The 26,433-nt window shown below is 47.5% G+C and overlaps 1 protein-coding gene across 1 annotated transcript in view; it reads right to left on the bottom strand.

Annotated features, from left to right (window-relative positions):
• TENM4 (teneurin transmembrane protein 4) overlaps nucleotides 1-26,433 on the bottom strand; it is a 747,207-nt gene that overhangs the window by 93,581 nt on the left and 627,193 nt on the right. Inside the window, 2 exon segments of the mRNA XM_047823379.1 lie at nucleotides 3,460-3,676; nucleotides 16,241-16,387. Of these exon segments, the coding sequence (XP_047679335.1) occupies nucleotides 3,460-3,676; nucleotides 16,241-16,387 (364 nt within the window).

The raw sequence follows: 26,433 nt of genomic DNA, 5'->3' as shown, positions 1-26,433 counted from the left end.
CAGAGCTGGTGGGAGGGAAAGCCACGATTCAAACTCTGGGCACTTTCTAGCACTTTCTATCAAGCTGCCTTCCTTCACACGAGGGGAAGGAAAGTAAGCAACAACCCAAACTTGGTATCAGGTGTTTCACTTATTCCAACTATGCGCATGAGCACTAAATTGCTGGCCCAGATCAGAAAACAGAATACCCTGTGGGCAGTCCAACGAGAAAAGCATCTGATGCCTCATGTTTCCAGCTTGGGCTTGTTTTACATAAAAATCTGTCTGGAGATACTCCGTAGTGATAGATAGCTGCTCCTTGTGAATCTAGACCAGCGAGGAGCACAGACATAACGACGTGGCAAATATTAGCTAAAAGGAATTTTCACAGTAACATTTAGAAGCTTCCATTTACCCATTCATTTGTAGAGTGAATCCCATATTCCAGGCCCTGCCCTAAGTATGACAGGTTTGGAGAGATGAATGGTCTCTGCCTTCAAAGCATCTGTAGTTTAACTGAAGGTGACAGATCCATAAACAATGATCTGGGAGCCGACTTCTCCTGCCTCTGCTGCTCATCTGTAATATGATTTTTAGCAGATGATTTAACCTCTCTGGACTCTGAATCCTCAGTCCCAAATTAAGGAAAATAGATAATGTATCCTCCCATCCTTCCTCCGTCCACCCCTCCCTCTCTCCTTCCTTTCTTCCATTCCTTCATTGTTCAAGGCGGTAAGTATGGGTATTTGTTTTGAGCATCTACTGAGAGCTAAAAATGAGTAAGATGTGTTCCCTTCCTGGAGGACTCACTTTAGAGGGCTGGGAGATGTTCACATATTCGTTTTATTAAGTCACGTGCCCAGAGCCACGGATCCAGCGGTGGCTGAGTCAGGGTGTGAAACACCAACTGGCCTGACTCCGAGGCCTATACTCTTCCCTCATGCTCGGAGGTCCGTTTCTCCCGGTACAGGTTTCTCAAGCTCCCTGCTTGACAGGCACCTTCAGGCAGGTCAGACCCACCAGAGCAACATCCTGAAATCCCCGTGTGGGTCCCACCGTGATCTGTGGCACGTCAGCAGCAGGCTTGGTGCATCACCAGAAGACATGCAGGGGACACGGTCCCTGCTGGCACCGACCAGGATGGCATGGTCAGGGCACTCCTTAGGCACAGCAGCCACGGGCAGCCAAGCGGCCACAGTCCTAATCAGATCCCATAATGGGTCTGCTAAAGAAAGGCTGAGCAAGGACTATTCCCCTTGGTAGGAATAATCTTCAAATCTCCAGTTGATTAAAAGAACGCTTGCCACGGGAAGGCCCACAAGCACACAGACAAAATCACGCAACTGAATAAAAGAGCGGGAAGCTTCCTACCCAGGGACAAAAGCAGCGTTTCTGACCAAGATCAATGAGTAGGTTTCTCCTCTCTCTAGCTCAGCTCCTGGCTCTGTCACTTGACCAGCCTGTGAATTTGGGAAGGTTATCTGACCTCTGAGGTTCTCAATATTCTGTGGGTAAGATGACAGATTTGTTGGAACAGCAAGCATTTTCATCTCTAACAAGGTTTCACTTTGAATGCTTTTACCCACTCCTGTGATGCCTCTTCTGCTGGCTTGGAGTGTTTCCCCCACCTCACCTTCCCCATCCTGTCCTTGTGGGGAGGGGGCTGGGGCAGTGGGAGGCCATGCCCTGGACCCCCCCCCCCCCCACGACCCCCTGGGCCTATGGCGTGAAGCCCAGAGCCAGGCCTCCTTCCCGTCCCGGTAGAGAGGCCTTCTTCTTGCCTTCCCAGTTACACTCTGGGGATGATACCGCCACCTCCCAGGGTGGCTTCCCCTCATTCCTTCTTAGTCCCTGCTCTTCTCCCCTCACACATTCTCCTGGAGCAGACTGCTGTGCGCTCCTGGTCTCGACTCCTGCTTGTCGCTGGCTCCCAGATCGATAACTCTAACGTCCGTGTGAGCTCCAGAACTGCTTATGAACTATGAACGTGTCTTGGGGGTCCTACTGAGGTGTGTCCCTTCCTTGACCTTAGCGTGCTCAGGATGGAGGTCATCACCTTGCTCCCAACCTTCCTGCTGCTCTCAGGTCCCCAGCCTGATGGAGAAGGCACCACCATCTATCTCCCGAGGCCTCTGAGTAAGAGACTTCTTTTTCCTGCATTCCTCAGGCCCAACTGATGACTAAGGCCTGCTGATTTCCCCTTTCATTATTAATTTTTCAAAGTTTATTTATTTATTTTGAGAAAGAGAGATAGAGAGCAGAGGAAGGGCAGAGAGAGAGGGAGAGAGAGAGAAAATCTCAAGGAGGCACACTGTCAGCACAGAGCCCAATTCGGCTCAAACTCACAAACTATGAGGTCTTGACCTGAGCTGAAATCAAGAGTCGGACGCCCAACCAACTGAGCTACCCAGGCACCCCAACTGCTGATCTGCCCCTTGAAACAGAACTTGAGGATGGCCTTCAACCTTCCTACCCTTCATTACAGCCCATTGTCCCTGCAGGGCTGGAACTCTCTGGCATGGAAGTCACGGACATAGAAGGGACACACTCTGTAACTGCTGAATTGAACTGTGCCGACTCCTAGAGAAAGAGATGTCTCTGTATTGGAAGACGGTCAAAAGAAATTATTATAAGTAGCTCCCTCTTGGATACTATGTCTCATTCACAGACGCTGGTCTGGGGAGCAGAGAACAGAGAGCTATCTTATGCTGGCTCCTGTGCCTTTTCAGGCCCCTGGTCTCTGCACAGCTGTTCCCTCTCCCTGGAACACCCTTCCTTCCCTGGCCAAGAGAACCATTTCTCATCTTTAAGACTCAGTTCTTAAGTCGTGGTTTCCCCCCACCCAGGAGTATCTCCTCTGTGTTCCCAGAGTACCCTGGGGGCACATTTCTTTCTGGCCTGTCACACCGGGCTCTTTTCATCCCCTTAGTGGACTGTAAGCGACCAATGAACAGGGACTGTGCTCTATTCACCTCTGTGATTCCAGCACGGGATCTGGCACAGAGTGGACTGCAGCAAAAAACTGTCCAGTAGGGGACACAACTGAACACCTGTGAAGGAATGCATGGGCAGATGGCCTGACATGCCAGTGGGGGCGCCCCCACCCCCACAGCCTTCTGGACGGCAGCTCTGAGGCTGAACAGCGTTAAAGGGTTTCCGCTCGTCTGGAGCCTGCAGAATCAGTAATAGCTGACTGCAAAGAGAGTATTGATCCAAGATTCCCTTTGGACCTTTGATTTCTCACTCTCTCCATCTATCACCCAGCGGGAACAACAAAACTTTGCTCATTAAAATTCCAAATGCCTGGGATAGCAGTTTTCTAAATGTGGGTACCTGAGGCTGCTTCTCTGCTTCCCCTGACATTCCATCAAGAACCCTTCTGGCCTCCTCCCACCTCCCACCCACCCCAAACATGGCCCTCGAGGCGATTCAGTTCTCCCGCAGACAGTCATGGCTGGATCTGAGGCCCAGCGGACTCACCCTCCGTCAAAGGGGTTCTCTCCCGGAATGATGTGTGTGCTGTCCCTGCCCACGAGGAACCTGATGCGGTCGTAGAAGGAGTGCAGGTTCTGCTGGGACACGGGGGCCTGTGTCTCCTGGATGATGTCCAGAGGGTCGGGGGAGCCCAGGCACAGCGGGTTGACGTGACAGAGGGGCTGGAGGCAGCAGTCGGGGTCCATGCAGTCCATCAAGCCATCTGCAGGGGAGACAGAGCATGAAGTTGATGGTGCTACGTCCCACCAGCCACGTTTGTCCACAGTGCCTTCACGTGCTTCTCTATTTGCCACTTGCTGGAAAACTTTAAGTGCCTGACATAAGCCAAGGCCTTTGCTGGGGACCAAGGGCATCCAGGCACTTCAGATCTGCTCCCACTAGCCTAACAGGAGAGACGGCCAAGCAAGAGTACAGTGTGACATGCGTTTCTTTGTTGTTGTTTCCTTAAATTTGAAGGAATTACATGAGGGCCCAGAGGTGAGAGAACATACTGAACGTCTGAGCTGCTACACTCAGCTCAGAAGGTGAGGGGCAAGCACAGGAAGGGGCCGTTGATGCTGGCCTGAAGCAGAGGCGCCGGGGACTTGGGGCAGCTCAGGCAGTTTGCATTTCACCCCCGGGGGACGGTGGGAGCTACTGGAAGGTTTAAAGCAGGGTGACATCATCTGATCTGCATCACTGAAAGAACCGTCCCTGTAACAGGGAGAAGGGACTGCAGTTGGCCTAGAGCGGAAGCTGGGGGTTCCATAGTGGCGAGGGCATCTCTGAGGTTGCACAGAGCAAAGGTAGTGGGTGCTGAGACCAGAGCAGTGAACAGTGGAGGTGGAGATAAGCGGATGGTTTTGAGAGGTATTTAAGAGTTTGCTTAAACTAACTAGCTTTGGGGGTGAGAAAGAGGCGCTGTGATTCCCTGCATCTCTGCCGGCTGCCATGTAAATACAGGGAGACCCAGCTCTGCTTTCTGCGGGAGGGAGTCCCTGCATTTGCCTGTTGGCTTCAGGTCTCTGACCGAGGGGCTACTAGCAGGGAATGTCTTTGCCACATGGACGAATTTCTTCAGGACTGGAAATTGTATTACGGCTTCCAGCTTCCCAAAGTACAAAGAAAGAAATCTAATCAAATCACAGATTTTTGGTCACATTAGTGCTTTTACAGGCACCCAATAGCATAGCTTACAAAGAGTAACAAACCCAGGGATTAGAGGACACTGCACCAAGTGGGGGACAGGGAAAGCCCAGGGTGACAGTCTGGGTGCTTTGTGGGCAGAAAACAGTCTAAGGACTTGCATTCCTCTGGGTTCAAATTCTGCCTCTCTTGCTTTATTAGCTGTGTGACTTTGGGCAAGCTTCCCCACCACCATGGGGACACAGATCCTGCTCTGGTTATCTCTGTTGTGTCCCCAGCACTTAGTACAAGTATTCAAACATGGCTGTTAAATAAATAAACCAAAGAGAATGGAATGGATTAACAAATGAAGCAGGGGATGAAACCAAATGACAGTGTCCATAAAAGCCAGGAAACCACCCGCTTCATTCAATCCACTTAAACAGTGCGGTATGGTGGATGGATCATGAGGCCAAGGCTGAAGTTCAAGTCCCAGAACTGTGGCTAAGAACGCCCCTGGATGAATTCCTGCACTTACTCTCCGAGCCCCAGTCTCCTCATCACTGACATACCTCCCTCGCTTCTGTCTCCCTGGGTTTACGACAGAGGTGCTGCCCAGCAGAGCACTGCATTTGCACTGGCCAGATTTGGTGCCCCACGCGGCACCCCTAGGCCCCCTTCCCAGCCTCAGAGGTATTGCGGCCTCGGGCAAGCTCCCTGACCTGCCTGAAATCCAGTTTTTCCCCTTAGTCAATTAGGGACAAAAATCCCTTGTCTTTCTCACCCACTTTTGCATGGTATCCAAGACTTTATAACTTCCTTGAGGGCACCACACTGCAAAGTGCCTGGATTTCAGGGCCCAGACTGTCTGGGGCCAAATCTTGGCTCTGAAACTTACCACTGTGTGGCCTTGGGCAAGTTACTTAAACTCTCTGGCCTCTGTTTCGCACATGTCTCATAAGGGGATTGTAAAAGTGCCACATAAGTGTTTGTTACATAAATAGAAAACATAGCATATGTCCCCAAATCTAGCAGAGTACCCCATAAACAGTAAGTGCTTACTAAGGGCTTGTTCCCCTTGCTGTCCCTGAGTCTACGACACGGCTCATCAAAGAGAAGGGCCATTTGTTCTTTGCTCACCTGCCAGATTCATCCTGAGATGTGGAGGAAAGGGCTCCCCTCACCCCAGCGCTGTCCTGGGTCCTAACTTGTGGCTCCTGTCCCAGCTCCCAGATACACCCGCTAACTGCCTCGCAAAGCACCTGTCTTCTCTTGCATCTCCTCCATCACACATTCCCACGCTGGCCCTGTCAGACGTCGCTTAAACACATAATTACAGCCCAAGCTGAGGGTTATTTGCATTCTGCTATTGATGTTAGCATGACAGATTCAGCCGCTGCATCCATAACTCTGCAGAAATGCTCCATTATTCAATCCCAGCGAGCAGGGACGCTGACCATTAAATCAGCCAGCGCAATTGAAGGGCTGTGAAAAGTCATGGCTAATTTGAAATTTTATTAGCTATTGCCTGCTCTTGTTTACCAGCGAGAGCAGACCCTGGAAGCCAGTCTTTTACCTCTTTATAAACACTCTGCTCTGTGGCGCCCTGGAAGAACTGCTTTCTTTTCTCTAGTCCTGGGGGAAGGTTAGCCAGGAATTACTATTCTTATTATTTATATTATATTCAACGATGATGATCATGGACGTTGTGCTAAATGCTTGGCAATGAATGCTTTCAAAGGACGTGTCCTCGAATCTCTCCAGCTCTGTGAAGCAGCCACTGTTGTCACCATCACGCTCGTTTTACAGAGAAGGAATCGGAGGCTCAAAGTAGTAGAGTAACTTGGTCAAGGTCATGTGGTCAGAGAAGCTGTCTTGGAATCCGAGCCCAGTTCTTTCTAAGAATGAAAGGTTGAGACTTTTGGGAACTATTTTTTCTTAAGTGGAAAACATGAATTTACGAGTCTTGCTGAAATGGCACTCTTCCGTGCCCTTCCGGCTCAGGGCGACCTCCGTCACAGCACTCGCCCCCCAACCCTTGCTCTGCAATTTTGATTTTCTCTGTCTCCTTCCCCAGACATCGAGCTCCTGGAGATGAGGGCTGCCAGACTCCTGCCAGTAGCCCTGTGCCTCCTGCACTAGCTTCCCACTTCATCCTTGCTTCTGGCATCCCCATACTCCTTTTTCCTTTCCCTTTTAAAAACAAATTGTTGTTTCTTGTGATCAGAGGGTCTTTGCGATGATCCAGGTGGCCATTCTGCTGGAAATGAAAGTCTCAGCAAGGGCCCCGAGCTTCAGCTGGGCCCGTGTGTAAGAGGCACAGTCAGACCTACCTCACGGACGCTGAGGGGAGTGGGTGAGATCATGGGTGTGGAGCACTTAGCATGACGACCAGCACCTAAGGACGCGCTTGCTAAATAAGAGTCACTGTTAGCTCCTTGGCTGGGTGCTTCCTTGGACGGCTAGCCCCGTAACAGGCCTGTCCTGGGTCCCCACTCCATCGCACACTTCAGGGCAGCCCTTTCTGGCTGCAGCCTGGCTGTGAAGAACTGAGGAGACAAAGATGGCCTAAGAGACGCACCTTCAAGTTAGGGAAGCAGAGACCCAGGGGACTTGAAGATCGGGCTTCTCTGAAATGGAGCCACGGCACACAAACAGGGCTCTCGTGAGGGACCTGGGACTGTGCAATTGCTCACTGTACGCTTCACAGGATGGACAGACGCCAGGCCAAGAGTTCTGTCTGCCGACGCCTTCCCAACTATTCACTTAGCAAATATTTGCAGAGCAGTAAACGTGGCCTAAACCTTTGCTAATAGAGACGATCATCTTGTTAAATGAGGCACCTATTTCAAAAATGACTGGGGCCCACAAAATTCTTATCAAAGGCTCAGTTTACAAGGTGAGCTTTCGTGCAAACCTCTCTATTTTCTTTTTTTAAGTTTATTTGAGAGCGAGAGAGAGCAAGAGACAGCATGTGTATGTGTGAACAGAGGAGGGGGGAGAGAGAGAGGGAGAGAGAATCCCAAGTAGGCCCATATGGAGCCCCAACACTGGGCTCGACCCCACGAACAGAACCATGAGATCATAACCTGAGCTAAAATCAAGAATTGGACCTTTAACTGACTGAGCCAATCAGGCACCCCCCCACCCCCGCCCCCATCTTCAAACACAGCATATGGCAGCCTGATACAGTGCATGTGGCTACCCCGGAGGGAGATAGACTCTTCCACACTTTTGTTTTCTTAGGCATAGATGACAGATTTTAGAAGAGTCATGTTAAGAGGAAAAAGCATGCTTTGGGGACAGAAAAGTAAATTTGGGGGTAGACTAGAAACACATCAATGTATAGTTTTCATGATTCTCTGGTTTGGCTAGTTTGGAAACATTTGCATTTTCCAAGGACTTCATAGTTTACTTAATTGTATATTATACAGAAGTTGGCTGGCTCATATAATGTCCATGTTTCATTTGTATGCTATTCCCATTGAGAGACCCTCCTTATGGCAAACAGAAAAAAAAAAAAAACCAGAAAAATAGTATTTTCCTGTTTCCTTAAAATTTTCAGTAAAACCCTCTTGAACTCTAAATATTACCTTTTGGGAAAGAACATTTTTTTCTCCAGAAATATCTTTTTTCCCTCTTCTCTCTGCGTACATGGTGAAAGTAAAGGGGGCAGAAGGAAATGTTAGACGCCATTCGGGCTCCTGGAGGTTGGAGGGCAGCAATGCCTCCAGAGGGACTAGAGGGCAAAGGAAAGAGGGAAGGAAGTATCCAGAAAAAATTCAGACTAGAGATTAAAAAGAAAGATATAAAAGAGGGAGGGAGGGAGGGAGGAAAAAACCAGGAAAAAAAAAATGCAGGTCTCTGGGCATACTAAATGAACATCCCAAAGCAGTTCAAGTACATGTGACCTTGAACTTGAAGCCCTCCAGGGCTAAAATGCTGCATGGTCCACTGAGCGCTCGCTGCCTTTTGCCAATATTTCCATCTAAGTGCTACCCACTTGAGGATGAGGGCTACGCTGTTTCCTCTAGCCCCCTCCTCAGTGCGTGCCCTGCTGGTGGGTGTCAAGTGACCTTGAGAACTGGGGAGTAGGGAACATGAGAGAAAAAAATAAACCAGTCCAGAAGCCCAAAGAGCCAGTTCCTTCCCTGGCTCTGTCACTTTCTGGGGGTGAGACCTTTGGCACTTCCCTTCCTATGTCTGAAATGTCATTTATTCATATGGAACCAGGATAATAAGCTGTATCAGTCCCTCAGGATTGCTGAAGGTTTCCTGGGTTGTAAAGAGTAAGTGAGTCATTCACTGAGGTTCTAGTGTCCTCCCCACGCCTGTGGCTGGTCCCTGGAGTCTCCTCTGCAGACATGTGCTGCAGCCCAGGGCTGGGTGAGGTCCTCTGCCATCAGTCACCATCCTGAGTGGCAGCGGCTTTCTGCTCATTTTGTGATCTTAACTGCTGCCAGTGAGTGGTGGGCCCTTGGGGGACTCATCCCCCCATCTGATGTCAGTGTCCTCCTCGGTTAGACAGAGGGTAGATGGGGCAGCCTCTGGGGTCTAACCTTCAGGACAGCCACCTCCTGGCCTTTCTATGCAGCAGGCCCATCTCCCCTGATGGCTGGCCTACAGAAACTTCCATAGGAAGTGAAAGGTGTGCCTGAGGGTCCTTTTGAAGTTGGTGACTCAGCTAGCCTTCTTATCTTTACCAGGGAGGACCGTGGGGGCTCAGGTTAAATGAGTTACTCAATGTCCGAGTGCTGGTGAGGTGTGGCAGAGTTGGGAATTGGGTTTCTTATCTTTCTCCAAATCCAGCTGTTTGGCACTATCCTATAGTCTACATCTTTATCAATGCTTTGGACATTCTGGTCCTTCCACAGAGGGCAGGAACTGACTTGTTTATTTCTCTATCCCAAATGCATAGCACAGAGCCTTGCACACAGTGAGCATTACATTTGTTGAATGAATGAACAAACGAATGAATGATTATATGAGGACTCCGAATCAAACAGCTCAATCACGTTGGCAGGCCCATTGAGGGCCATGGGTGTGGTGGAAGCCAGTCCCCCCAGTAGGAGTTCATTCCTCTCCTTAGAAAGGAGGCATGGGGGCAGGCCCTGCACCAGGCACTGGACAAACAGGGAGAAAACGGTCATGCCTCTGCAGGAGTCGGTGTTCTGGGTCAGCCAGGGACCAAAGAGCACTGGGAAAGAAGGTCGAGATGGGGCTAGGGAAGCCTGGAGGTGGGAACCCAGCTTGGGCTGAGGGCTGGCATATTTCCTGGAAGACAGAATGCTTAAACTAGGACTAGAGGGGTGGACGTGAACAAGCCAAAAGGAGAACAGAGCTGAGAGTGGGTCCGGGAAATCCACGAACTAGCAAACTCTTTGCATCACAGTTGTTTGCACGTTCCTTACACTCATGGACCCTTAACTCCTGCCCCAGCTCCACAACCCAGCAGCCAGCCTCATCTCGCGGTTGTCTGTAGTCTGGCCGCACAGCGGCTTCCAGGGAGGACCTGGGCGTGGGGGGTGGAATATGCCTCCCTCTCTGTACACATCTGGAAGAAGGTTTTGTCATTTGCTATAATAAATTCTGTGCCTTCTTTGAAAAGGCTTGCAAAATCTCTATCTGCCCCTTGGAACACAAGATTTTTAAAGGTCAATTTCTCTCTTGTCTCTTATCACAAGAAATGTGGTTTAGAGATAGTCTGAAGGGTTTCCAAATTCTATGGCCTTATGTGAGCTCTCCATTCTAGCAATGGGAAATGGGGAGGAGGAAGGAGGGCAGAGAGCTTTGTTCTCTGTTTCCCTGAAACTTCTCCTTCCAGGTGGCATCTATCAGTGATCCGTATTGCAATCCATGATCGTTTTTCATGGGGCCGACAGTACCTGAAGGGCTTATCACACCTTGAAGCTGCTTACAAATCCTTCATCCAAAGGGTCTGGTTGTTTTAGAATCCAGTGGATTTTATATTCTGGCTTCTTCTGTTTTAAACACCCATTCCATTCTAAACCTAGCTCTCCTGCTGTCACTGTGTGACACTGGGCAAATAGCTTCAGCTCACTGAGCCTCAGTTTCCCTGCATGGAAATGTCTGTCTTGCAGGTTTGTTGTGAAGGGCTAGACATCACGTCCACAGAGCATCCAGTACAGTGCCTCGCACTGAGGGGATGCTCCCTACATTATGGACAGTACTTTCCTTTTTGAACACTTGAATTATTTTCTTTCTAGCAATGAGCATGTGACAGTTTGGAATACACATTTTAATCAACAGATGAAAAAGGTTCGAAATACATTATTATATGGAGAAGCATTATAATTGTAAGTAAAATAAGTAGAGTGTAAAATTTCATAGACAGCATCATTTCAATTTTTAAAAATAATTATTTATAGATGGCTATATATTTATTTTACAATAAATATCATGCTTCTGTGCTTACAGATGGAAAGGCACAGGAGAATGAGAAGTGATATTTGCAGGTGAGGGACTGAGGCTTAGAGAGGCTGAGGAGCCCACACAGGGGCAATGCAGCAAGCATGCTGCGGTTTGAATCCAGAACATCTGGGCACAGATCCTGCACTTTTTAAAAAAATTATTTTTAAAGTTTATTTGTTTGAGAGACAGATCGAGTGGGGAAGGGGCACAGAGGGAGAGAGAGAGAATCCTAAGCAGGCTCTATACTGACAGCACGGAGCCTGATGCGGGACTCGAACTCACGACGGTGACATCATAACCAAGAGTCAGACTCATAACCACTGAGCCACCCAGGTGCCTGCCTCCCCCCTCCCCCACCCCGCCCCAATCCTGCACTTTTAATCACTGTGCTGTGTTGCCTCTCAGGCACTTCGGGATTTTTTTTTTTTTTTTTTTTGAGAAGGAGAGAGAGAGAGAGAAAGAGAGAGAGGGAGGGAGTTTGTGCGCTCTCGTGCATGGTAGTAAGGGAGGGGCACAGGGAAAGGGAGAGAGAATCTCAAGCAGGCTTCCAACTGAGCACAGAGCCCTACGAGGGGCTCTCCATCTCATGACCTTGAGATCACAACCTGAGCCGAAATCAAGAGTCTGATGCTCAACCGAGTGAGCCACCCAGGTGCCCCTGCCTTTCAGCCACTTTGAATACAACATTTACAATCCTCACAGTGACCCTGTAAGGCAGGCATTAATTACTAGTCTCATTTTACAGTCACTTCGCACCTTAGGGCCACAGTTCACCATCCCTGAAATGGACATGAAATGAGCAACGCACCCCCCCCCCCCCCATCAGAGGGTCACTACGAGAGGGACGAGAGGATGCATGCGACAGCACTTCCTGAAGGGTTTCATAGCTGGTACTGTATGAAGAAGGCACCTCTTGTTAGGTGGGGCACACAGAGGAGTTCACAGTGAGTGTTAGGCCTGGGCCTCTGCCTGCTGGCTTTGCTCGGCCATCTTACCAACCGGTGTTCTGGTGACATCTTGCAGGCAGGTTAAGGGTGAAGGTAGCCCCAACAGAGGATCAGTGCACTGGGAGTCACTGTGTCACATTCAGGATCTGTTTTCTGGTTTTATACACCATGACCACACATGAAAACAAAAACAACCTAATAACGCTAAACCCAACTCAGCCATACTGTGAACTTTTTTTTTTTTTGTCTCATAGTTTAAAAATACCTCAACAGCATTCTTCATGAAGCTGGAAATTCAAGTTTAATTTAGAAAGGACTGCCTTAACCCTAGCAAATTGGGAGAGAAGAGAAACCAGAAGTTCTCAGATAACTTGAAGAGCTGCAGTTGGGTTTACCACGGAACCACGAGTCTGAAGTCTGGGCACACTGAAGAGATAGCGTGGCCAGACCTCCCAGACTATGACAGTTTCTGCCACCCATCAGCCGTGTGACTCGGGCAAATACTTCCCCTCACTAAGCCCCAGTTTCCTCATTATACAGAAATAGTAAGGGGATAATAACACCACACACCTCGAGAGTTACTGGGTGGATGCATAATTGCTCTGCAAACTGTAAAATGGCATACAGATTATCATTCTCAGTCCCTCGTCGGCTTTGGGAACTGTAGTAGCCTATTTAAATTTGAGTAAGCGCTCGCACTGCATTTCTAGGAAGAGGATGAATTGCTAGAAGGCAGAAGTACTGTAGGGTTACGAGGCCACATGGAATGGCCCAAGAGTCTTGGGCCCTAGCACAGGCCATGTTACTCACTTCCTGTGTGATGGAACACCCCCTCTTTGGGCTCCCGTTTCCCTGCCTGCAACACGCAGGGAGGAGGAGGAGGGAGCTGCAGTGTCTCTTCCAGTCCTGTTCCTCGACATTAAACTCTGCCATTTCCTTCTCCGAGCCCCCGTGTCACATCAGCCGAGAACAACACTCAGCTAGACTCTAACGCTTTCCCTGCCACCCTGCCTTATTTATCTGGAATTATGCTGCATTCCACATCGTGGCTGAAAGAAAGGCACGTATTCCATTCTGTCTCCACTAGATTGGGTTGTTAGGATAGCAATTTCTTCCAAATGACTGTGGGCTTCCTAAGGGAGAAAGACTGGGCCACGTTCACTGGTTCTTTCTATCCCCTCAGAAAGGAGCATGGTGTCTTGGAGACGGTAGGAGCCCAGCAAATGTGTGCTTGACAGAACTGAAAACAGCCCAGTGCTAAATATGGCTCACTCTGCGATGCCTTGTATAGCCTGCCCCATTCCTCCCCCCACCAAAACTGCTCCCGTTTGGCCAAGACTGAGGGTAATAGACCAGTGAGGATAGGCTTGCCCCTCCAGTACTAGGGGACAGTCTACTCCCAGTGGCTGTTTCCTCTGTGCTGCCCTGCAAAGCAGGGACCTCATGCACCATCTCCTTAGCGCCCCCAATGGGTGGAGAGCCCACCAAGCTGAAAGGACCCTGGGTAAGACATTTCCTCATTTTACAGTTGAGAACACAAAACCAAGCTTGCTTAACAATCTGGTCTCCCAGGCTAGCTATCTTCCCAACCATGATGACCCATGAATGTCTTCCTGGCTAGACTGGAGGCCTCACAGGACAGGAAGCATATCACAGTTCCCAGTAGGGTGCTCAGGCAAGTGATAATATCAGTTGAAAGAGTGGATACTCCTTCACCACAGCAATTATCTTATTGCAGTGCAATTGCAGGCTGCTTATCTCTCCCTCCAGACCATGAACTTCATAAGGGCAGGGACCATGTCTTATTTGTCTCTGAAACTCCAGGATGCAGGACAGGGCCTGATGCATAGTAGACATTCATTTAATGTTGGTTGAGTACGTGAATGAGCTCAGGTTACGATGCTACCATATGGCTTTGTTAAGAGGTATGTAAAAGCTCGTCCCAGTCTGTAACATGCTCCATAAATGCAAGAGGTCTAATCCCTGTACTTGAGGATTTTCTGGTTGTTCTTTTCTAGTCCTTGCTGGTTTATCTCTCAGAGCGCCTGGAGGAGGCTTCATTCCTCTGGGGTCTGGATCAACCCTGTTTCCTATGACGGGAAGCTCTTTCTCCCACTGAAGCTGTGGCGCTTTGGGCTCTCGTGTGCCCCTGCCCCATGCAAACACTGGCGAGTTTTAGCCCTGGGAGGGCAGGCTGAAGGATGGTAAACAGGATACACAAGGGTTGCGCTTCATGTGAGGCAAGAGACGAACCTTGTTTTATAACCTATTCTTGTATGTGTGCCCTCTCCCCACATTTGTCAAGGACACACGGTTCCTTTGCTGCCCAGATGCTCAACAGCTGTTTGAGGGCTTTGGCTAAGACCCTGCATTCCTGACAGGGGAATGACTTCATGGTGCAGCTCCTGTCCCCTTCTCTTCTAACTACGTGAAGTTATTGTTGGCCATTGGAATTGTGTCTACAGGCAAAGTAAAGGAGAAGGCTGGGGAGTGATGCAGATAATTTAGGCTGACATCTCTTTCCTATGAAGAGCAAATATTATCGCACTTCTTCTTGCCTGAAGACAAGGATGCTTGGTGCCCTTCAGTGCTTTGCTCTGCCTTTGCCCAGGACGATTTCTCTGAACAGAAAGCCCCTTCCTTTCCAGGAAACACCTTCCAGGTGAATGTTTCTCTGCTCCCACACCGACCAATAGAGGACTCTGTAACAGTATCCCACTGTTCCACTAGCACTTCACCTTGGACTTTTCTCCCCCATCTGAATTCCTGGAGCACAGGGACAGGACTCTGTCATCTCTGTGCCTCGCCTGGGACCTGGCCCCACAAGAGGAACTCTGGATATTTATGGAACACAGGAATTAATGGACTCCCTAAGTTTCAGATTGATTAAGGGACATTTTGACCCTGCAAGTTCTCAAGAGGAGAACTTGAACCTGCTGTCTCTGCTTATCTGCCAAGGCCCAATCCTATGAGCTCCTTGTTGACAACTATTCCACAAGGCCCTGACTGGCACATAGGCCTGACCACCTCCTGGATGCAGGCAGCAGGGAGATGGACTGAAAACTGGTTCAGACAAAGACCAGTGGTCTGAAATAGCCCTTTCCAAACTGCTGTAGCCAACTGAAAGCAAATGAACCAGAATAATCACAATAAACCCCCACATGGCCTTTTAATCTGTATGGTGCTCTGAGATTGTAGAATCACACTAAGTAGAAAATTCCCAGAGGTTGGGATGCTGAGTTTCTGGCCTGCTGATTTCCTAATCCGTGCTGTACATTAGAAAGTCCCTTAGTATAAATGCAAAAACACATTTGGATTAGGCCAGCTGTTAGGTCATCGTTAGAAAGAAAGGGTCGACTGTTTCCTTTTTTTTTTTTTTTTTCATTTCTCTGTTTTTAATCTCTCCTACTCACCCCCTGAGATTAGGAGAATTAGGAAGAATCAACCTATCTTCCAGGAGAGAAAGTAGGGCACATCGTGATTATATTTATCCAAGGTAACACAACAGAAAGACAAAGGCTAATTCTAGACTAATTTAAGGGCTGGAATGGTCCTCATGATGCAACTGCCTTATTTTATAAATAGGGAGCGTGAGGCCCAGAGAAATCAAGTAACCTGCTTAGGGATACACAGAGGTCAAAGACAAATGGAGATTGTCCTGTCTCTTCTGTCTCAGCTAAGAAATGTTCCACAAGACTAGGCCACTCCTCTTTAGGGGCTTGACTGTGTAGCACTTGGGAAAAAAAACCCTATTAACTAAGACCAACTCTATTATAAACCCACGGGAACACAGGATGTGGGGCAAGGTGACTCAGTGAGGGGATTACCAGAATGAGGGGAGAAGGGGCGTCAACCAAAGGCAACTCAAGCTCCCTCCCCTGGAGAGGCGTCCTTTCTGCCACTTTTTGTAACACAAAACTGGAGGGCCTCTTCTTGTCCGTTTCCAGTGAGGGGGACTTCATGACTTTGCCAGGTAAATCATCCCGCTACTGAGTTGCTAGAAAATTCTTTCTTCCATATGCCTTCTCCCCTGCACTTGCTGTCAGATGGCAATTAATTTTATTTACATTAGTTCATTTAAATTAATTAAGATGGAACAAGTGGAGATACGTACTTATTCCTTAGACCACATGTGCAGTTTTCTGCCTGCCCTGCAGGCCTCCTTGACTGGACAGCTGGTATGCCAGGGGTCTGTGGCCTCGATAATGCCCACCCGCCACCCCGTGGCCCCACCCCGACCCCCCACTGGAGCTGCATGGGGCCCCCGGGTGCCGGAGCCTTACCTCCATCGTTGTCTTTGCTATCACCACAGGCGGTTTCCATGGATGTGTCACAGCCCGCTCCTCTCCAGCCCAGCTGGCAGACACAGTGCCACCCGTTGAGGTCCAAGGTACATCTGCCGTTGCCATTGCATAACCCAGGGCAACCCTCTGCAAGGCAAAGCACGCAGAATCGAGGTCTGATCGTCCGCAGCCACCTGCAGTCACACACACTCACGCTCTTCCTGCCTGCTTGGAAAATGCTCTCACATCCTTCAGTATATCGATGCCCCTGGCACCCGGGGAAGATGGATCGCTAGGCACTGACACTTTGCCGAGAGGGCCACTGAGATGCAGAGGCGAAAGGACTTGCTAGGGCCACACGGTTAGGAAGTTGGAAAGTGCTGGGGGTAGGTCTGAAAGTCACGCCTTCGGCATCTGAAATCCTCCCTTTCAAAAGTGATCAGGATTCCCAAGGGTGGGTCAGTGGATATGAGCCTGTCAGAATGTGAGTGGTGGAAACTTTTGCCTGATCCTTGCTCCATGTTCACTCCTGTGTATCTTCCCGGTTTCTGGGGGGCTGTTTGGAATGAAGCGATCATCCCCCCAGTATACTCCTCATGTTCCCTCAGCACTGCTGGGTCTCATTCTAAAAGGGCTATGCTTTTTTCAGCACTGGTTACTGGGTCAATCGTATTGGACCCTAGGCTTCTCATTTACTTTGTCCTGTTTTCTCCTAAGCTGTCTTTGCTTTGAGGAAGAGTCCTTAGGTCTCTTGCTTCCCATCTTATCTATAGCCCCTAAGAAGAGGGTTCGGCATGCATAAAAGCCCCGGAGGCTGCCATGAAGACAGACTAACTAGGGCCGTCTGTGTTTGCAAATGCAGGTACAGGCAAGCTGCCCTTCCCTAATGTAGTTCATCTGTACATCTGTGTGCCTGTCTGTCATTTATTAAGCACCTTCTCTGGGCCAGCCCTGGAGGTATAGAGATGAATAAGACCTAGTTCTTATTCTTGAGGAGCATGCAGCCTATCAAAGGAGACAGATTTGTATAAGCAAAATATTTCACTGCTACGTGCCCTCGGGGAGATGTACAAAATATGGTGGGAACCTGATACAGGAGTGACCATCTGTCTGGGAGAACCTCGGGTGATTTCATCAAGAAGGGTCAGGCAATGTTTAGACTCTGCCTCGGTTCTGCTTTGCCCAACAAATAAGGTGGGGAGTTATTATTACTTGTCAGGTAGATTTACAGGTTTTTTATTACCACCTTTTGAAACCCTTCTGAGTTTGGGGCTCAGGAGTCTATGTCTGAGAATCTGCTAAGTTACACGGTTCACTTCAGCTTCTATTTTGCCACTTGGTTTTCATTCAAGTCCTCATTTTAACATCCGCTAGCTCCTTTCTCAGAGCAGCTATCAAAAAACAGCTTTCGCTGGCATGCCTTCTGCGTTTTCTCTCTACCCCTGCTCGGTCTCAGGGAAAGGTATGGACGCGAAAGTCATCTATAAAACTTAATTCATTATTATGAGCAGCAGACTGCTACGAATATGGCTACCGACTGAATTTTGCCAGGGAGTAACTGAAAATTGGCCCATTATTCTTAAATGGGACAAATGTGAATGTAGCTGTTCAGTAAAAGACGTAGGCCAAGGTACGGACTCACTGAGTGAACCATCAATTAGAATATAAAACTTTAGTGTTTCAAGGACCTTTGGTAGTTGCCTTTTATTGCAAAGTAAAAGAAAGGAGCACGTTCCTTTGTATTTGAGATGTTCAAACAGCAACCAGTCCATCTGGCCACGGTGTTTGTCATTCAAAGGAAGGAACATTTATTGACCATGCACTCCAAGCCTAGCAGGATCCTTCCAGAAGTTTAGAAGCAGTGCTGTGGTCTTTGCACAGCAGAAGCCTGTTGGGAAAGGTGGGAAGCCACCAGCATGGTCACCCCAAAAGTGATCGAGAAAGCAGTCGTAAAGGCGCAGGAGCAGTGCTGTGCATGCAGGTGATTACCCAGCCATCCTGACCTGACCAGCTGCCCTTCCTGGCCAAAACCATTGCAGACTCCCTCTTTCCCCAGTCAGTCCCATTTAAATGTTTATCCATCCAGCTGGGATTGCCTTTCAATTGAGCCTCATTTGTATTCGAAATCAGTCTTGGAGGAAGGACGCAGAGTCCAATTGTTAAGAATGGTAGTGGACCGCTTTCTCTTGCTCCAAGATGTAGCCTCCTGTGAGATGCAAAGAACACCTCTGGTGCGAGAGCACGGACCTGGAAGCCCTATCAGTCTGGTTCCGTCACTCAGTGGCTTTTATGACCCAAGCACCTTATTTAATTTCTTTGAGCCTCAGCCTACTTATAAAATGGGGCTCTTCATGGGATTAAATAAGATAGTGTATGCATGAAGCACAGAGTCTGACATACAGCTTGAACACAATATCTGAGTCTTCTACTGACCTTTTTCACCTTCTATTTTGAGTAAAGGGCACACGGTATCATAAGTCGTACCCATAATCGTACACAGGGCTCACAGAAAGGCAACACAGAAACCTGAGGCACTTGTCTAGATCAGAGTCAGACAACTTTTTCCGTAAAGGTTCAGATAATAAATATTTTAGGCTTGGGAGCCACATGGTCTCTGTGGCAATTAATCAAGCCTGCTATTGTAGCTGGAAAGCAGCCCGATATAACTTATAAATGAACGGCTGTGTTCTGATAGAACTTTATTGCCGAAAACAGGTGATGGGCCAGATTTGGCCTGTGTGCTGTAGTTTGCCAACGCCTGGTTTAGAGGCTTCAGGATGGTAATACGACGACAGTTGCCGTCTGCTGAGGGTCTACCGTGGCTAGCCGCTCTGCTAGACACTTCACACATACTATTTTAAAATAACTTTTTTGTTATTTTTTCGGATCCTGGTTTTCTAAGGCAGTTACAATTTCACACCATTTGATCCTAAATTTTAAATTAAAACCATGTGCTGTAACATGGTGTGGACTTTGGGACTGGGCAGACTTCAGTACAAATCCCCATACCACCTTTTTACTTACTACCCATGTGATGACTGGCAAATTATTTAACTCTCTAGGCCTCAGTATTCTCATCTGTAAAATGGAGGTAAGGCCTAATTCAAAGAGTTGGTGAGAAGATTAACGAGATAATGTACGTCAATTATTTGGCACAGTTATGGGTAACATAAGCAGGCATTCAATAAATGAGAGCTGCTATTATTATGATTATTGAATTGATTAGCTTTAACATTGTAATAACTTCACTAAGAAATTCACAAACCAGAAATAATCCTTTGCCAGTCCCCACTGTCTCAGTTTTGGGTCATAGAGCTATGGTCCTCATAAATACGAATCTTGCCAAAGAGAGTTGAGACAAGGCCAGCAATGTGGTCATGGGAGTCAACATGCATCTCCCTGGGAGGCAGTGAGATGGGTTCAAGGCCACGAGTCCCAGCCTGGCAGGCCCACCACTTCATGCTTTCCTGGTGCTCTGTCCTCCCTGGAAGCCAGCGTCCCAAGTATACGTAAATTATTCATTTTGCAATTAATGCTTATTCCCTCCATTGGACTATAACCACCATAAGGCAACTTTGGACCTATTCCCTTGCCTTGCACGCAGCACATACTTGATGGGTATTTGTTGAAATGAATCAATGAGGAAGACAGGAGACCTAAGTTCTGGTAACTGCTGCCTAACTTGTGGGATCTTTGGAAAGTTACTCTTCCTCTTTTGGCTTCAATTTTCTTATCTGTAAAATGAACGTTCAGATGAGATGACGTGTTAGGTCCTTCTGGTGCAGCTGACCCAACAGAGAGGGTCAAAGCAACTTCAATTTTGATGATACTGTTCTCAATTCAAACAAACTTTTCTCAGCACCCACTGGATGCCAGGCAGGTGTGTGTTAATTCTGGGGCATAGAGAGATTCAATGTATCATCCTCTGCCCTCAATTATGTTATATTCTATTTACCTATACCTTACTTTGTTCCAGGAAGGATTTAAAATGGGTCTCGTAATCTCAAACGATACTCCTCAAAGTGAATTTTGTACAATGCTAGTACTATGAAGTCCTCAAAAACAAGCTTCTGTGGTCAAATTTGGAAACTATTTTATCCTAGTTCTTATTCTACAAAGTCACATGGAATATTAATATATTAAAGGCTCTGAGAAGTCTTACAATAAAGAAACTTGCTTATTTTTCAGAACATTCTCCAGTTTGACCTCAGAACATTTCCCCCCATAACCACTTATAATAACGTGAACCATCCCATTCCAAAAACCCCTCTTTGGGAACCCCTGCTCTAGTGAGCTCCTCTTAGCACACGATGCTCAGCGCACACGTTCGGTGCTGCTTGGAGACTGCCTTGGAGGGGCAGGTGTTCTTGGGGAGGGTCAGCTCTACACGTGAAATCACAGGAATGCTTTAAATACAGTTAGTTTCTTCAAATGCACCAAGATCTACCCTCAGGGTCTGCACTGTCCTATCAGTCTCAGGGTTTCAGAGGGACTTTGAGTACCTGGGGGTTAAATGAGGTTTGCTCTCAGTCAGCAGTTTGCTTCTGGAGTAATCACACCCCCATTAGCCAGCATGAGGAAGCCTCCTCGGGGGTGACATGCTGACTTTCTTAAAGCAATATGCCTCCTTACCCACCACTAACGCTCATTAATTCCACCAGCTCTGAAACTCATCAATAATTCAGGGAACCCAACTGACATTAACAATCCCCTCTGGAAGGACTCACATCAGGCATTTGCTAGAGCCAAAATAATGTAATTTTAAGGTTTAGAGAAGGGCTAAGCTTTTCAAGAAAAGATGCCCTTTAAATGACAAGGGACCACTTTATCTTCAGCCCTTCTGCTGAAGCCGATGAAGAAGTCCCCCTTGAAGCTAGCATCAGGTATGACAAGAAGACTTTCAGAATCCTTGAAGGTAGTTTTTAGTTATGTGGCAAAGGGGCTATGTAATATCCCTATCATGTATTAAAACGTCCCGTTTCTTTCTGGTTCTCTTTCTGGTCCTCTTGTCCTTTTTCATCCCCACAGTCACTTCACTTCCCTAGATAAGGTCATCATCATCTCCCACCTAGATGATGGCAATAGTCTCCTAATTGGTCTGTTCTGTTTGCCCCCAAAGATTCCCCCTCAATTCTTTTCCCTCAATATGGCCAGATGGATCCTTCCAAATCACAAGTGTCATCACGTCATTATCCTGCTTTTAAAAACCTGTAGTGGCTCTCTCCTATGCTTCTGCTGAAGTTCACAACATTGGTCTACAAGGTGCTGCCTAAATTGGGGGGTCTCATTGATAAGTGGCCCCCGGAATTCACCTGTCATAACCCTCATCACACGTCAATGGAATTATTTGTTTTATTAGTGTCTTCCCTGCCAGACTGCTGGCAATACAGGACTAGGAAGCATTTCTGTTGTATGGTATCCACATTTCCTGGCACTTAGGAGGATTCAACATATTCGTTAAGTGCATGTTGTATTTTTAGTCTCTACCAACCCAACTGGAAAACAAAGCGCAAAAGCCAGCTTATCTCTGAACTGCATGGTACTCTAACAAGTCCTGACTTTGTGCTGTACGGGTCTCTAAATTCTTTTTTGTTTTTTCAGGATTGGTACCCAATGTACCAGAAAGTCAGCAGGATGGTGGCCTGGCTCAAACCTAGATTTTGGTAGAGAACATCTGTCCTTTAAAGCAAGTTATGATTTATTGGCTTAATCCAAATAAAGGTCTGATGATATTTTCTGAACTAAAGATCGGAACGGGTGGTTTGAGAGACGATATACATCACTTCCTGGTGAGGCTGCCAGTTTGGAAGACATGGTTTGGAGGAAGAATCCTGGAAACTATGGGACATTCTTGGTGAAAGGGGACAGAAGATAGAATGCTGGAAATATGGATCAGGTCAGGAAATTCAAAGTCCTGGCTCCGCCACTTACTAGAAATGTGACCCAGAGTGGGCCTCTCAACTTCCCCAACTTCAATGTCCTTTTCCAATAAAATGAGAGTAGTTACATCTGCTCCCTTACAAAAACCCAAAGGGCTTGCTTAAGACTAGATGGGTATGAAAAAAATTTCACATAGTAAGAAAAGTTCTACCAAATAGATGGTTAACATTATGAAATTTAATCTATGCTGAGGACTCCTCTGATAATGGTTATGTGTGAAATAAATTCCTGTTTTAAAGAAGCTCACAGATATGACTCTCTCTTGCTGGAATGATTGTATTCTCTGTTGAAGACCAGCACATAAAATGCAAGGGACTTTGCTTCTCAACACCAGGCATGCATCTCATGGGCCCCAGTAACACCTTGGCTGTATTTGGCAAAGATGTTCCAGTTGGAAAGTATTCAGTCATTTATGTTTCCCCCAAACCCTTTCCATAAGTTTTTAAATAGCAGTTTCAATCTCTTATTATAAGCCAATTTAGCTGTTTTCTTTACAACTTCAAAAATTAGTCTGGCTAATGAAGTCCTCCAAATTAAGGGTGAGAATAAGACTATAATGATAAAATAGCATAGCTAACATCTACTGAGCATCATCCCTGCCCGTGTGCTAAGCACTTTACATTCATTATTTGGCTCAATCCCCATGCCCACCCTAGGGGGGTATATCCTGTTATCAAGTTTATCTTAGAAGGACTCTCAAGTGAAGGGAGGTTAAGTAACTTGCCCAAGGTCACCCAGTTCGTTAACTGCTGGACATGGTGTTCAGGCTCAGGCAGTCTGACAGTGAAGTATTTGTCATTAACCACTGAGCACGTATTCTGTGCCGGGTGATGTGTCACGACTTCGGGACAACAAGACGAATATGGCGTGGTATTTCTCCTCAGGGGGCTCGGAGCCTTTTTTAGGTACACACATACCTAATCTTTCTCAGAAACATTCTTAGAGTAATAAGGCCTATTTGGAAAATTAGGCACTACCTAATTAATTAAGATGTTTAAAATGGAATGACTTTGCCTGTAGGGAACACTCCTCAAAGGTAAGACTTACCAAACTTGGGGCTTCTCTGAAAAGGGGAAAAAAAAAACCCAAACAAACAGACCATCCACTCCCTGAGGTCAGGGGTCTGTTTCCCCAATTCTCCAGAGCCTATCACAGTATCTAACACGTAGCACTAGCACCAGTGGGTGCTTCGCATGCAGCTGTTGGATGAGTCAACACGACAACAGCAATGTCATGTAGTTGTTAAGATTCCTTAGCTTGCTCTGGGGCCCCTTCTTTTCTCAGGCCACCCACCCTGGTCCTCAGCATCTTAATTCTGATGGACCAGGGTCTGTGTAAGGGATGGGTAGGGTGACGTAAGATGGGGCAGAAAGAGTGAGTGGCGTATGTGTGTACGGGGAGGGAAGGAGGACAGCACAATGGTGATGTCACAAACAGACTGAGCGCTTTAAGGGGAAGGATGACACTCCAGGTATATCAACCACCGTGTGACCAAAAACCCACCCTCTGGGTAGTGGATGCTGTGACAAAGCTGGGGATGTGGCAGCATCTCGACACCATGCTTTATGGGGTGTATATACATTTCTTATATACACATTTCTTCTTTTATGCTCATACACAAACACACACACGAAGACAATAGGAAAATAGAGGAAGGAAGACCATACCTTTAACTACCCTATCCAGATAGTGCGCTTGGGAAATAAAAGACAGGACATTTAAGGTAGGATCAAGTAAGTGCAATACTGCCTGCCACATAACCATGCCGGGTGCTAAGGAGACACAGGGGATGCACCCCACGTTTGGGACAGACCCGCCATGGTGGCGAAAATAAAACCAAAGACAAGATGACATGAGAGAGGAGGAGGGAGAGCAAGCACATTCTCCAGAAAGGGCCAAAAGGAACTTCAATACAGTCTACGATCCAGGAGTTTGGAATTGCGATCATATATAAGAAGACACAGGGACGGGGAAAACAGGAGAAAAAGGAGGATGGAGAGCTGCAAAAGTGGCCATGCTCCTGCTCTGTCAGGTTTGTTCCACTTTATGGAAAACTAGAACTTGCCCTCTGTCCACCCGGAGCAGCACCCAACCTCCCTTTGAGGGAAGCAGCTGCATGAGAACAAGGGCACCCTGTCTGGGCAGAGGGGCTCCCAGGGAGCTGGAACTTAGAGCTATGCAAAACTGGAACCATCTTTCATACGGGCTGGGGAAGTGGGTTGAGTCTTTGGTCAAATATACCACTAGATTATCTGTTTGCCATTCTGGAATTTTCCACAGACATATGTGCCCACATAGAATGCAGAATGCTTGGTGTCCCAAGTAAGATGCATTTCTCCTTTGTGCATCTTACACAGAATGTAAGGTGCAGGTCGATGGATGCCACTGTGAAAGACAAGAAAAAGAAAAGAAAACCTGACCACTTCTCAGTGCTCATCACCTCAAAAGATAGAATGATGTTGGCTTTGTTTTCCAATGGAGGGGTTGCATCCAAGCATTGGCTTACTTGGCAATCTAAGGTTTTGCGTATCTTGTGAGGATGGGTGTCAAACATTGCTCTGAAAGAAACCTCGCAGTACATGTATGTGCCCCTTTTGTTCCCAGCGTAAATCAGTAGTATCATTTCATCTTCCCCACCTGGGCTGCAGTCATAGCCCTTAGGGGAGCTTCCTTTCCACCCCTCTCGTGACAGCTCCCCTACGTGCACCCCCACAATGGCCAGACCAATGGCCCTCTCCTGAAGGGCCTGATGCTCTCTGTCAGGCTGGCCTCCACCCTCAGCTTGATTTCACACACGAATCTAAAGCACAGAAGTAGGACTGGACTGCATGGTGGGGCCTTATCTGGAAGCCCTGGGGTTCTAGAAACTGTTGGAACATTCTTACCCCCCTCATGAAAAAATATAAATTTTATTTTTTCAGTCCTCTGGCAAGGATAGACACCGTTGCTGTTCATCAATATATATTTGCCTCAAAAGACTGGTGGATGAGAGGCTACGTTTGGACTTTAGGTATCCATACGGTCTCTGTTTCAAGACGAAATATGCTTCCGGAAGGCTGCATAGCCAAGTGGAAAATTGGGAAGAGGAGGTTTTAACTGGGCCTGCATGCTTCCCCTTCATGCTTACAGATGCCACGGAGTCCGTGAGATCACAAGACACAAGATAGGAAAGTGGAGGAGAATGGCTTATTAAGGCAAGAGTGAATAAATAAAGCTGTGAAAGGCTGAGCAATGAAAAGTAGGGCCAGCCCACAGGTAGCGCGGCCCGGGAAGCATCTCTGGTGAAGGTGAAGGCTTTCTTGATTCTCGGTTCAATCTGTCACGCTTGTTTTAGTCAAGCTCATTCATCTAGATTTTCAAAGCGATCTAAAATTTCTCAGATGTCACCTCCCACAATATGTCATCACATACAGCATCTGCGGGACCTCCTGGCTCAGGTGGTGTGCTTAGCTTTCAGATCTGTGGAGTTTCACAGAGCGTCACGAGCATAGACTGCTGTCAAAACTGAACCCAGCTATAGAAGCAGTGGAGTTTCTCTCGCAGGGTTGGAAGGGAGCCACCATCAGCGGGATCCAGGTGGCCACACCATCATGCAGCATCCTCTTTGAGGGAGTTCTCTCACAAGAAAAACCTTGCTCATCTCCAAACTTAAGGGTGATATCCTGGCTGTGGTGACGAGTACAGATTACCTCTACTCTGTCGGCTTAATCTTCCCAAGCCTAAGGGCTGACTTCAGAGAACTCTCTTCTAATGCCATTTCTTTCATTATGATTATGATTATTATTATTATTATTATTGCCATTTCACTTTTAGGAACAATTTAGTAATAATGATCTCTTTTAAAAGTCAATATGTTTCTAATATCTTTAAAAAATGCTTACTAATTTCCCAGGACACAGAGTGGGGGGGAAGGAGGGAAGGAGCAGGAACAACAGGCAGTGGAAATGACTGAGGCAGACTCAGGTTGCAATCGATGCTGTGGGTTTCAGAAGACAAAAGTGGGCATTCGATACCTCAAATTCCAGCTCCACAAGCCACTCTGTCCTTTCGTACCCAGTGATCTTGAGCCACACCGTGCGTCCAAAAGCTGATAATGGCCAGTCAGTACCAAATCCCAAAGTTTTCTGGGAACAGAGTAGAGCTTCCTTGTCTCTGGCTATTAAAAATGGAAAGGATAGCTGGGATCTCTGAAGTCCAATGCCATTTATTTATAAAAGCGATATGCAGGATGGGGCGCCTGGGTGGCGCAGTCG

This window comes from Prionailurus viverrinus, chromosome D1 (assembly GCF_022837055.1).
Source record: "Prionailurus viverrinus isolate Anna chromosome D1, UM_Priviv_1.0, whole genome shotgun sequence".
In the NCBI taxonomy this organism is placed as follows: domain Eukaryota; kingdom Metazoa; phylum Chordata; class Mammalia; order Carnivora; family Felidae; genus Prionailurus; species Prionailurus viverrinus.
This window is presented reverse-complemented; position numbering and strand designations above follow the sequence as displayed.